General features: G+C 45.6%; 1 protein-coding gene across 4 annotated transcripts in view; it reads left to right on the forward strand.

The window, feature by feature from the left end:
• Nucleotides 1–4,591, forward strand: part of VMP1 (vacuole membrane protein 1) — a 143,904-nt gene extending 139,313 nt beyond the window's left edge. For 2 of the 4 annotated variants that reach the window (XM_055001390.1, XM_055001391.1), the window contains 2 exons: nucleotides 1,767–1,866; nucleotides 3,348–4,590. In XM_055001390.1, the coding sequence (XP_054857365.1) occupies nucleotides 1,767–1,866; nucleotides 3,348–3,491 (244 nt within the window). In that variant the 3' untranslated portion in view covers nucleotides 3,492–4,590. Of the gene's footprint in view, nucleotides 1–1,766; nucleotides 1,867–3,347 lie in introns of all 4 variants that reach the window. The other 2 variants (XM_055001392.1, XM_055001389.1) reach the window with 2 other exon arrangements.
• Nucleotides 4,592–12,238: the final 7,647 nt, after the last annotated feature.

A 12,238-nucleotide genomic window follows, 5' to 3' on the forward strand; every position in this document is an offset into this window, starting at 1 on the left:
ATTAGAATACGTTAGTGGTGTGTTTGGGAAAACTTCTTCCCTGCCTCCCCAAAAAACAGAATCCAGTTTTGAAAATAGTCCATGGACTATGGCATTTTCAGTTTTAAGAAAAAGAAATTTGTAGATTTTCCCTTCATTTGTCTGCTTGGTTTTCCTTTTGGCATTTTATTTTTTTTAAATCTGAAGGTCCTTAAACTCAAAATGGCTCTTTGCATTCATTGAGTACGTTTTTTTTAAAATCCAAGGAGCTCAGACCTGAGCTATACTCCCCCCCTCCAATTTTATCATCACAACAACCCTGTGAGGTAGGCTAGACTGAGAGATAGTGAGCAGATCAAGGTGAGCTGCTGGGCTGAGTGTTGATCTGAACCCAATTCCCTCTCCAAACTGGAGGCCTGAAAACCTAACCTTAAAGGGGCATGTATACCCAAGACCCTTTTGATTTCAGGCAAGTAGAAATTTCCATGCAGAGAAGGATCGGTGTGTTAATCTAGCCGTATGTCATTTGTCATGGTAGACCACCTTCTAGTTTCAGGACAACTGGCCTTGGGTGGATTCTCTTCCCCCCCCTTTCCTGCACATCTCCTGGGATTTGTTTCTTAAATGCATTTTCTGTGGTGATGCTTCAGTGTGGTGATTCCCCTTATTCTGGGCTTTATGCTACGAGGAGATGCATGTGGTGAACCTAGTTTGGCCTGCAGAGCGGCTGGTAATAGAGACCCCTCCTCACCCACTGCCCCCCAGTATCCGGTTAAAAGAATTGCAGTGTTTAGCCCCCTTTGCTAGGGTCGGAGAGTTCCTTTGCACTGAAAAAGGGCTGTTGGTTCTCTCTCCCCTTCCTCTTTGGGAAACCAGGAGGCTCTATCGGGGAAGCTTTGTCAGTGTTTCGTGTTCCTCCCGGGGCAAGGTGTGTTTATGAACTGTAGTTTCTTTGTGCAGTCATTAGCCATCAAGCCTGAAGTGATTCAGAAGCAACGTTCAGCCCCTCCTTTGTTCCTTCTCTTTTGTTAATCTCCTACTTTCTTTTTTCTTTTGCTTGACTCTCTTTTGGGGGGGGGGGGCGGGAGGTGTCTCAGGAATTGGCTACTGCATTCTTTTTTGGACATGAATGACGCAGGAATTGTCCTAATAAGGACCTGGATGGAGTCAGGGACCTCCCTCTTTGAGCTGATGGGGGCAAGTCACAGGGGTGGGGTGGGGGGGGCGGGCAGTTTCTTTTTTAAACTGGGGCGAATGACACAAGCCCAAGTCATTTCCTTACTAATCGGTTCAAACCAGTTCTTACAGGAACCCTTGGTGATAAATGGTTAGGACTTCTCAGAAGTCACTGCACTGAACTCCCGGCACTGCCCGGGTGTGCGCACTGCTTTCCTCGCTCCGCCGAGTGTTGCCTTTCAGGAAGCGCACTCCGCATATAAAGCTTCTCTCCCTCTGCTGCCTCTTATCCTCTTAGCAGGAACTTGGCTGCCAAAGAACTCTTTTGCATTTTTGGCTGTTTTCTCCCTCTCTATTTTTGGTTTTTCCACACCGGCAGGAAAGCCAACCATACATGTGCTGGGGTTTTTTTTCCTCTCCCCCCCACCCCTTTGATTCTTTCGCATGCCTCTAATACATGGAGGGCAATTTTCTCTTTAGCTGTGGTTTAAATTTTGCCGGTAAGTTTTTAAATCTTTTTTTCCCCTATGTATGTGCTTCCCCCCCCCACCTCTTCCCACTCCCTTTTTCCTTTTCCAAATTTCCCATCTTGGGATGGAATCGGGCATCAGCGCCATCCCAAGCATAGGTCCTTCTCTTCAGAAGCCCTTCCGAGAATATTTGGAAGCCCAGAGAATGAAGCTCCACCACAAGGCGGATGGAGCGCCTCAGGTAAGAGATCTTCACCTATTTCCTTGTCCTGGGTCCTCCCCCCACCCTCTTTTTCTAGGATGGATTTAACAATTCAGATTACAATGAACTGCATGCTTGCAAACAAAATTTTGAAGCCTGTCATGGGAATAGGAAGGAAATCATTTATCTTACTGATAATTGGAATTAAAATGCTGACATTTCAGTGCCTAGATTACTTTGTTGAGGGGAGAAGTATTCCAAATTTTGGAATACTTTAATCTGTCAGTCGATCATCCAGCCTTCCAGTTTACATAATTTCCTACCGGCTAAGGGAAGAAAGGGATCTCTTACAAGAAAATGTTAGTGGTACAACTGGCTAAGATTGAAATCCAGGACCGTCCAATTGGATTATTTGAATAATTTTGGTAGAGCTGTTCAAGTCTTACAAGGTTTGTTATCCATAAACTGAGCATGTTAAGAATATTCAATACAACTACATGTTGAGTTTGTCTGCTGGCCCCAAGGTTTCCCTCCTGCTATATTGTCCCACCTTAATTCATCCGAGAAAGGTGGGTGGGCCCTGGCGAGAAACAGACAAGGAGAGGAAATGGGGCTGCAGAGGGAACTAGGTGAAAGTGTGAATGAATTCTTTGCTCACTGCTGCCCTCTTTTGACCAGATGGAGATACTTGGCTTGCAAACAGCTCTTTCCCCGAACACTTGATAGCAAAAGCTGCTAGTAGCTGCTTTTTTGCTGTGTCAGTTGCGGGTTGCTCAAGGAGCGCCAACCGGAACTTGCAGCAAACAAAAAAAAAAACCCTAAAGGGGATTGGCCTTTGGTGAAGCCCAGTTGCCAGCCAATGATTGCATGGTGTGCTGAGTAGCGATTGGGTTGTCTCCCTCCACCCCCGTCCTGAGCTTGAACTCCTTGAATCTCTGCCAGAGAGCAAGAGGAAAGCAGGATACCAACTCACTCTTAACCTCTTACATACGGTTAAGAGTTTGAAGCCTCTTTTTCCAAGCTGCCTTCTCATGGGTTTTCAAAAGCCAGAAGAAAGGGTGTGGATCAACTTCGCACCAGCTGGGTTGTCCAGCCTGATGAACTACTCCAAAGACCCCCCCCCCCACACACACACACACCAGCATCCGTAACTGTGGGACATCTCTCAGGCATAGCTTGCCTGCTGCCAGAAATCTTCCCCTACCAAGTGCTGCTCCAGCGGAGGGGGTGTGTTGTGTGTGTGGAGGGGGGGGTACTCTCGTGTGCTCTTGGTTTTCATGTGGGGCGAGAAGACCAGGTTGACCTAGAATTTCCCCCTGACCTTTTGCGACACGGAAGTCAGACAAAAAATAAGAGTAGGAAAGGTTCCCTGACACTACATGGAGAGCACCACTGAAATACTGCGTGGTGGGAATATTTAAAACTTCTTCGTTGGAATCCGAGTGCAATTCTGACTGTGTTTTAACTAACCTTACATTTCTCTCTCTCTCTCTTGTCTGTTGGGTTTTGTGTATCTGCAGGGCGAAAACTGGCTCTCATGGATGTTTGAAAAATTGGTCATTGTGATGGTGTGCTATTTCATCTTGTCGATCATTAACTCCATGGCTCAGAGTTACGCCAAGCGACTCCAGCAGCAGATGAACTCTGAGGAGAAAACCAAATGAGCTGTGGATGCGAAGGGATGGGGGGGGGGAGGGTGAGCCCCAAAATTAAATTGGACGACCAGCTTCGTACTAAAAAAAAAAACTGGCATTGAGAAAAGGGGGGGGCACTTCTGAGCCGTTCTGGCTGCTCTTATGGATGATTTTTTTTTAAAAAAAAGAAAACGTAATTCTGCCGTTATTAAACCATTCTCCTTGACCAATGTTTGCCTGTTTAAGGTAAAGTACACGGCTTTTGTTTGAATTTTGTCCGGGTTAAAACATTAACGGGGGGATGTTTAAGCTCTTCTTTTAATCTAGTTGCTCTTCACGCCAAGTACTTCCAAAGTCAATGATTTTGAGTAGTGTGGGGCTTTCCCTTAATAAATGCCATGCCACAAAGGTTAACATTGAAGGTCAGCATTTCCATCCTTCCTCCTTGGTGTCCAGATCCATCGAGGTCTTACATTAAAATAGTCTTAGATTGGCTTGATTGTCTCACCGATGTGCATGTCCCTCCATGGGAACAGTTTCAAATCTGATCTCGGTTCCCAGCATTCTCCGTCTCATTTGTGTTCGGGGGGGGGGAGGGGAGGGGAGGGGGGCGGGCAGCAGGCAATGTGGAAACGGAACATTTTTAAACTTCATAATGGTTGTGAGCAGAGAGGCAGGTGATGTCAAACTGCTGTCTTTTTTAAAATACTGTATATTTAGAATGAAGTTAAGATGATAAAATTTATAAAACTACCTTGGATCATTCCAGACCTTTTTGTCTTGGTCTTTTAAAGCTCCCCTCTCCCTCCTCCTCCGTCTTCTATCACTTCTCGTGTTCTGATCTTGCCTGTGGTCTCTTTGCAAAGTTTAGCCCCACTGTTAAGGCTTTCTATGATCCTTCTCAGGAATTCTTGAATTTTTCCCAGGAATGTCTTGCTTGGCCGAAGGAGGCAGAAAGCATGGATCTCGAAATGGCTCAGTTCATTTTATTTCTTTAACTGACAGTTAGTAGTGTGTGTATGTGTGTGTGTTTTTTAATTGTTTTAATTCTTATAATGCTTGCATAGCATTGTTAGGGAATGCACAAGAAGATGTTTTTCTCTGGTGCCGGAAAGGTGACAGGAATAAACAGCATTTAAATATATATTTTTAAGATGCCTTTTCTTACCTTGATATAAAGCAGTATATATTTAGGTTGTGTGTTTTTTTTTATTAATCCCTTTCTTTCCAACTCTGCTTCTTTTCTATAAGTAGGAGACAGTTCCGATAGTTTCCCAGAATGCCACTGGAATGCTCCTTGCCCAGGCAGCATGTTCTTCAGCACTGTCCACCCAGTTTTTGGTCATGCACCCCCCTTTCCGTTTGTAATGCAGACTTGCCCCTTTTATTTGATGTGCCTTCATTGGTGTTACACTTCTTTTCAGTGACCTTAAATAATACACTAGCCTGTTTCCAACCACTTTTTGATACAGAATAAGCACGAACAACCTCTCCTTCTTAGCCATAGCAATTCCTAAGAGGTTTTCTGGTACAAAACTTGTACCCCGGCCCTGCCCTGAGAATACATTGCTTATCAAGCTGTCCTAGAAAGAGCTGTTTGCCTTAAGGTGTCCTCCATGGGGTTGCAGAGCTAGCACCTTCTTAAGGCTCTCTTTCGGATGAAGGCCTAGGACACAGCTCTGATTCGGAACTGATCTGGGCATCTAGCATGTTGAACCGTACAATTAACAGAAAAGAGTTAGCAGCCAATTGCCTAAATTGACTGGGAACTGACACGTTGAAATCCTCAATGGTTTTCTTGTACAGTTTGTGTCGGCTGGTTTGTCAAGTGAATTTGTAGTCCCTGTGTGTTGTGTTCCCTCATGCTCATGTTGCCTGCCTGCCTCCCGTCCTGACGTCGCCCATGGCTTGTACCTTTCTGTCGGATAGCTTATCAGACTGATGTTGACTGTTGGATCTCATGGCAACAACAGTCGGTAGGCTGTCTGACATTTTGGTATCTTTCATCTTGACTGTTTTGTTCGTCCGTCTCCAGGCACTCGTTGTCAAGCTCCCACCACTGGCGCCTAAGGTGTGCTTTCTCGGGGCGGAAAGGACTGAAACAGAAATCCTGCCTCAAATGCCTAACCTTTCTCCTCCAGGGTACCTGTTGGAGTCCTTGGAATAGGTTTGGGTAATATCCATGAGACTCTTTCTGCTGGTAGCTCTTCACAATGATTGTGGTGCTGAATTTACGTGGTGGGTGCCCTGAGATTACACAAACATGTTTTCGCAAAGGTTTTTTTTATAGAGAATTACCCTTATGCATTTCAAAGGTATGGGGAAATTTCCAGTTCAATAAAACCAGCCACAAAGCTTCTATTGATTTTTTTAAAGGAAATTATTGTCCTTCTCTTTAATGGGCAGGATCCAAAGAACTGTGTGCCTAGACTGCAAACCCAAAAATCAGGAAAATGCAGGGCTTTTTTTCAGCTGGAACACAGTGGAACGGAGTTCCGGCACCTCTTGAAAATGGCCATGTGACAATCTAAACTCCCCTCTGTTTGGAGATCAGGGGGCGGGGCCACCGGCCATGTGGCCATTTTCACCAAGGGCAATTTAAATTTTTTTAAACTCCCCCCGTGTTCCAGCTGACCCAAAGTAATGTCATTGTGTGGTCCAGAGTTCCACCACCTCTTTTACGAGAAAAAAAAGCCCTGGGAAAATGTGTAGTCCATCCCCCAAGACTTTGACATTCCCATCTTCCACCTTGCTAGTCTTCTTCATGACACGAAGCCCTTCGCTGTCTGCACGTGAGCAGCTCACTGTGGCATTGTTTTGGGGGGAGGCCTTTGGGGGACTGCCACCAGGGCAACATCTGCCCTGTAATACGAGGAAGACCAGCCTACAGCTGCTAGCGTTCTTAAGAGACTCTGCTCCTAGCATGCCGTTGATCTGGCAATCCAGGTGTGCAGTAGTAACTATACTGCCATGTTCCAAAACCACAAAAAATGGTGGCTGGGGAAGAGGTTGCAGGGAACAGCTACTAGTGAGGAAGGAGGCAGAGCACACCCACTCCCACCCGCAGCTTCTTTCTGGAACCCTCCCTTTTGTGTGTGCACACGCCCAGTCATTATTCACGTAATTCAGCAGACCTAAACTTGGGGAAACATTCCTCTCGCTGATGTGAACTGTGCTTCTGGCCCCAGTCATTAAGTTTTGAGACATTCTTTGTGTGGTGGCCTGTATTTTCCCAGCGTCTCAAATGATGTTCTTAGGTTTCTCCTTAGCGTACCCCAATTTCGATCCTATAGCAAGCATAGGTTTATTGAAACCGTATATAAAACTTTTTCCCCCGTACCAAAGGTATAAAGTTGAAGTAGCACAAGGAAGATCACTTAGGCCCATTTTGTCCTCCTCTTTTCTTTCCAGAAGTATCTCTTACTGAATTGTCTTGTTTAAGACCTTGGGACAACATCAGCTTGTGAAGCAGTGCATGATAGGATAAGATTATCAGCACCTGGCCGTAAAAGCAGAGTAATTAAACCTTTCCAAAATTATGGCTTTGGTTTTATTGCCAGTAGTAAATACTTGAGAACAAACATCCATTCTTTCCCCTCCTCGTCCTCTTGACAGAGAATTCCCACAAAGACTTGGATGTTCTTTGGTGTGTGCGTGCATGCGTGTGTGTACATTAGTCTAGATTCTCTAGATTCATGTATCCTTTCGGGCCGAGGATATGATTCTCAACTTTTTTAAGGTATCTGGTTTTGTTTTATTTTTAACACTTTGGTTCCTGTTTCTGTGCCTCTTCCTCCCCCCCCCCCACCTCACCCCCTTAATCATTAAACACTGGGGGAGGGAGGGAAATGTGTTACTCTATGATCAAGTTAAAGAAATATGAAAGATTCCAAACTAAACTATTTATTGCAAATAAATGCCTTGCTCAGTTGGTCAGATTAAAAAAATAAATAAATTGCATTTTGGAGGCAAAATATTTCTCTTGGATTTATTTCAAGCCTATTTAAATTCTGCCCCAAGCTCTTGGGTGCCCCTCTTCTACTGGATCATTCGTGCTGCTACCTGAAGCATTCTTTATTGACTAGATGGGACCTGTTCCATCCCATAGTTTACTATCCACCTGTTCCATTGGAGGTGGGTAGCAAAATACTGGCTATCCTGTTCTGTTCCTCACCACTGCTGAACAAAATCATACCGTTTCTAGAGGCTGCGCATGCCCAAGCTTTGGCAAGTATCCGAAGAAAAACAATACCAGATATTGCAACCATTGAAAAGGGCTCTGTACGTGCCCTTGTGAATCTGAATTGGCAGAGAGCATGTCTTTGGTCCAACATAAAAGTCACAGCAGTAGACGCAACCTCTGGGGGTATGTTGTGACCAGATTATTTAAGGCTTTTATTGTTCCTGGCCAGCACCTTACATTTGCTTGGAAGTATGCCGTTACCAGTGGGACTCTCTTCCATCTGGCTTCTCTGTGAGCCAGAACTCTCTTTTTAGCAAAGAGGACTTTGGTGGAGATTAATTCCTGCTGAGATTCAGTAGTGGCGGCGCTCCTTCTCAGGCAGGGCTTTGTTTCTGGGAAAAGAGGTGGGGGAACTCAGTGGGTTGCCCTCGGAGAAAACGGTCACATGGCTGGTGGCCCCGCCCCCTGATCTCCAGACAGAGGGGAGTTGAGATGGCCCTCGTAGAGGGCAATCTAAACCCCCCTCTGTCTGGAGATCAGGGGGCGGGGCCACCAGCCATGTGCCCATTTTCAAGAGGTGCCGGAACTCCGTTCCACTGCGTTCCTGCTGAAAAAAAGCCCTGCTCTCAGGATATATGAACTAAGACGACGAGAGAGTGCCCCAGGCATGTGAAGTATGCATTTCCTTCACTGTGTGCAGGATGTTCACACATCCTTGGGCATTTCGAGGGAAAAGACTCCCAACAAACTGGAGATTCTGCATTTCACATTGTAGAAAAGTTAACCACTAAAATCATAATTGGGCAAATCACAGCTATCTCAAACCAATCGACAACTCGTTGTGGAATGATCCTGGGGGAGGTGGTAGTTAATTCCCCAATGGGTGACTTGGAAAATGAGAGCAGCCCTGTACATGAAGTCCCACACAGCCAGCCCACAGAAGCCATGCAAACAAATAATCTGTTCATCTCCAGTGAAATCAAGTTAGGGTCATATTTGTCCATTTTCTTCCCATTTCCCTCCCTGTGCAAAACCATCCTTTCTCTAGAACAGAAGTTCCCACTGGGCTTGTCCTAAAAGTTATCTGGAAACATTTTTATGAAGTAGAAATGCAAAATAAGCACAAGAGGTTATGATTTCAATGTCACATAAAATTGAATGGTGTAAAAATGGCTTTTAAAAACTTCGACAGCAGTGAAAATCAGGAAAACGAGACGAGATAATGTTGACAGCGTTTAAGAATGGTCATATCTGCTCATCCCTAGCATTGCTCTTTCCATATTGGCGAGAGAGTCTTTGCTAATTGCCAAGTGTGCCCTAGTCGAAGCTTTTGGACAATTTTTCAAAGGCAGTCCCATGGAGAGCATGTTACAGTTGTCTAATCTAGCTGCGGACAGGCCATTGGTAATCCCACCTCTGGCATAAAATTTCCCTTTGCCAAGGGAATTTTGCTCTCATCTACAAATACATTTATGTTTCAACCACCTGTGGCTTTGAGGAGTACATCCTTTGGGGAGATGGTGTGTATACTTTGCATACAGGAAGTCCCAGGTTCAACCCCAGCATCTCCTCTTTAAACGCTGAGGTAGGTGCTGGCATGAAAGGTGCTTCATGCATCTGAGATGCCCAAGAGCAGCGGCCAGTCAGAGTAGACTGGACTGATCCTGACACAGCAGTGGTCAAACTCTATATAAGACAACTTCATGTTTATGAACTGAACTACATTGGTTATTTTGTACAAGTTATTCACAAAGGAATGTCAAACATCTCTGCTCATTGATTGTTACTAGTTGGGCCTAGAAGTAGGCACAAACCGAAATACGAACCAAATTTTGTCACACATTCAGCCATTTTTTGGTTCACAAACCAGTGGTTTGTCGGAGGGCATTCCTGACAAACCGCAACAATTTTTAGGCCAGTTCGTTTGGTTCTTTTTTCGGTTTGTCACTGCAGACAGCCTGGCGCCGATCAATCAGTTTCCTAGGCAATGAGGGAGGAAGGAATGGGCTTTCTGCAGACCTGCTGCTGCCCTGGAAGTTACGTATTCACGAACCAAACAAACTAGTTCGCAAACTGGGCAATTTCATGACAGTTCATGGTTCGTAAAACGCAACAAACCGCAACGAGCCACCATTTTACCAGTTCGTGTCCATCTCAGGACCTATTCTGCTGGTGGAGGAGAGGCAATCTTGCCTGTTTTTCCTTCTTATGCAGCCCTTTCTCACATAGCTTTTTGACTTCGTGGGTTTCATGACCCCCAGCATAAATCTTTTCAGGGGTCAAAATGTGCCACTTCTCCTTCCTTGTGTCCACTGAAAAAGTGGTAGAATCCAACTCTGTATCTATATATTTCACACTTTTGAAGTAAAGCTGTGCAGGAGTCCCCCATAGCTGTGATTTTCCCCAGAGTTCCTTGCACTGCTACAGGGTTGGTACAGCCTGATCTGTGTTGGAAAAGCTACCCTGGACAATTCCTAGAGAAGATGTGATCATCCGTTCCTGTGAATGAATAAACAAAGATCTGTTCTGGTGAAAGACTCCCTCTCTCCACCAAACACACCCGAGTCAGAAGAAAAGAGACAATCTCCATAAATAGGAACATGCCCTTCAAGCAGAAAGGAAAAACCGCTATGTAATACCCCCCACCCCACCCTGTGTTTGGTTTGGCAAGGGTTACTCAGGATGGTTACCTGAATCAACAATTCTAAGGGATGTATACAGTGCAAGTATAAAATGGTTTCCAAATGCTGAAATTTTTCACAGCTTTCACCCAAGAAGCCCTGTGATTTGTACAGTATAGCCCCTCTCTATACTGCCTTGGTCAGGCCACACCTGGAGTATTGTGTGCAGTTCTGGAGGCCTCACTTCAAAAAGGATGTGGACAAAATCGAGAGGGTGCAGAGGAGAGCGACGAGGATGATCAGGGGTCTGGAGACTGAGCCCTACGAGGAAAGGCTGAGGGCCTTGGGAATGTTTAGTTTGGAGAAGAGGAGGTTGAGGGGGGACATGATTGCTCTCTTTAAGTATTTGAAAGGCTGTCATTTGGAGGAGGGAAAGGAGCTGTTCCAGTTGGCAGCAGAGGGTAGGACCCGAAATAGTGGGCTTAAATTACATGCACAAATATCCGGCTGGATATTAGGAAGAACTTTTTCACGGTCAGAGTAGTTCGAAAGTAGAATCGGATGAATATTTGTCAGGGATGCTTTAGGCTCATCCTGCATTGGACAAGGGGTAGGACTGGAAGTTCTGTATGGCCCCTTCCAACTCTGTGATTCTATGATACTTCCATGTTTTCTAGTGAAGAAGCCCCCTGACAAGACCCTGCTTCCTATAGCATTTCTGGAGGCGCGCACAGATTAATTCACTTCGTGGCTGGCTTAACTCAAATCTGGATGCACCCGCAAGTCTCAACTGGGGATGCCCCTCCTTTTTGTGTCACACAACACAACAGAAACAGCTTTTCTTCTGGCAAGAGAAAGAAACATGATGGAATAACGCTGCTTGTTGAATTTTGCCTTTCATGCCCTGGGGTTGTGGGGGCTGATAAATTCATCATTGCTACCTGTCTGTTGCTGCTGCCTTCCCCAAGTGCCTTTCCCAGGGCCGGTTTTCTGGCCAAGCCCCCCAAGCAAATGGTGGGGGATGGTGCAGCAAGGAAGGTGTGAACGCGCTGCTGCCATTGGTGCGGTGGAAGAGGACGGGCATCCCCCCCTGGATTCACACTGCTGCCAGCCACAGCCAAGCCTCTGTGGCATTGCCACAATGACACAGCAAGGACTCGGGTGGAGGTGATGGGTATACCTTGCTCAGAGCAGCTGGAGAGCTGGAGCCGGCCCAGGTCTCTCTAGACAAGGCACAGGACTGTCTCAGCAACTGCGTCCAGAACGCCATTCCGGAGATGGCTTTGTCTGGCCACCTTTAGAAAGGGGTCGTACGTCTTTTCCCCCCTGCCCCTTAAAAGGTTTTTCTAGATCTATTTCCCAGCTGTCACTTCTGTTTGCTGGGCTTTGAGTTATCTTGGCTTTGATGGTTAATTATTTGTTGCTTGGTTTTTAAAATGGTGGTTGTGTGTTTACATTAATTTTGAGAGCCGCTCTAGACTTGGGCGAGGTGCAGGATATCAAGTGAAGTTTTGAAATAAATAAGGTAATGTTCATGAGACTGTGGCCCTGGGAATAATCTTGATCCATTTGCTTTTCTGCCGTTGGAGTGACTGGATTAAATGGCCAGGCCTCTCTGAATGCCTTGACCCCAACACCTGCCTGCCCGGGAACTGCCTGCTGTCCACCTGTCCAGGCCCACCCTTTATCATTTTGCAAACCGCAGGCTTTACAAGTCTGTAATCCCTATTGTTTTAAGTGATTTGAAATGAATCGGGATCTTATTACCAGTTGAACTGGTTGCCTAGATCTTAAAAAACCAACCTGCTTTGTGGAACTGAGAAATAAATGACCAGGCTGCCGAATTTACAAAGCGTGAGATTTAACTGAAGACTCCTTGAAGCCCGTTTTAGCAGCAAGCAGTTCTGACAGTGGTTTTCGGACTGTATTCCAAAGAGTCTTGGAGAATCTTGGGATTTTAGTCTGGGTTCAGT

This window comes from Eublepharis macularius, chromosome 17, assembly GCF_028583425.1.
Source record: "Eublepharis macularius isolate TG4126 chromosome 17, MPM_Emac_v1.0, whole genome shotgun sequence".
Taxonomy (NCBI): Eukaryota; Metazoa; Chordata; class Lepidosauria; order Squamata; family Eublepharidae; genus Eublepharis; species Eublepharis macularius.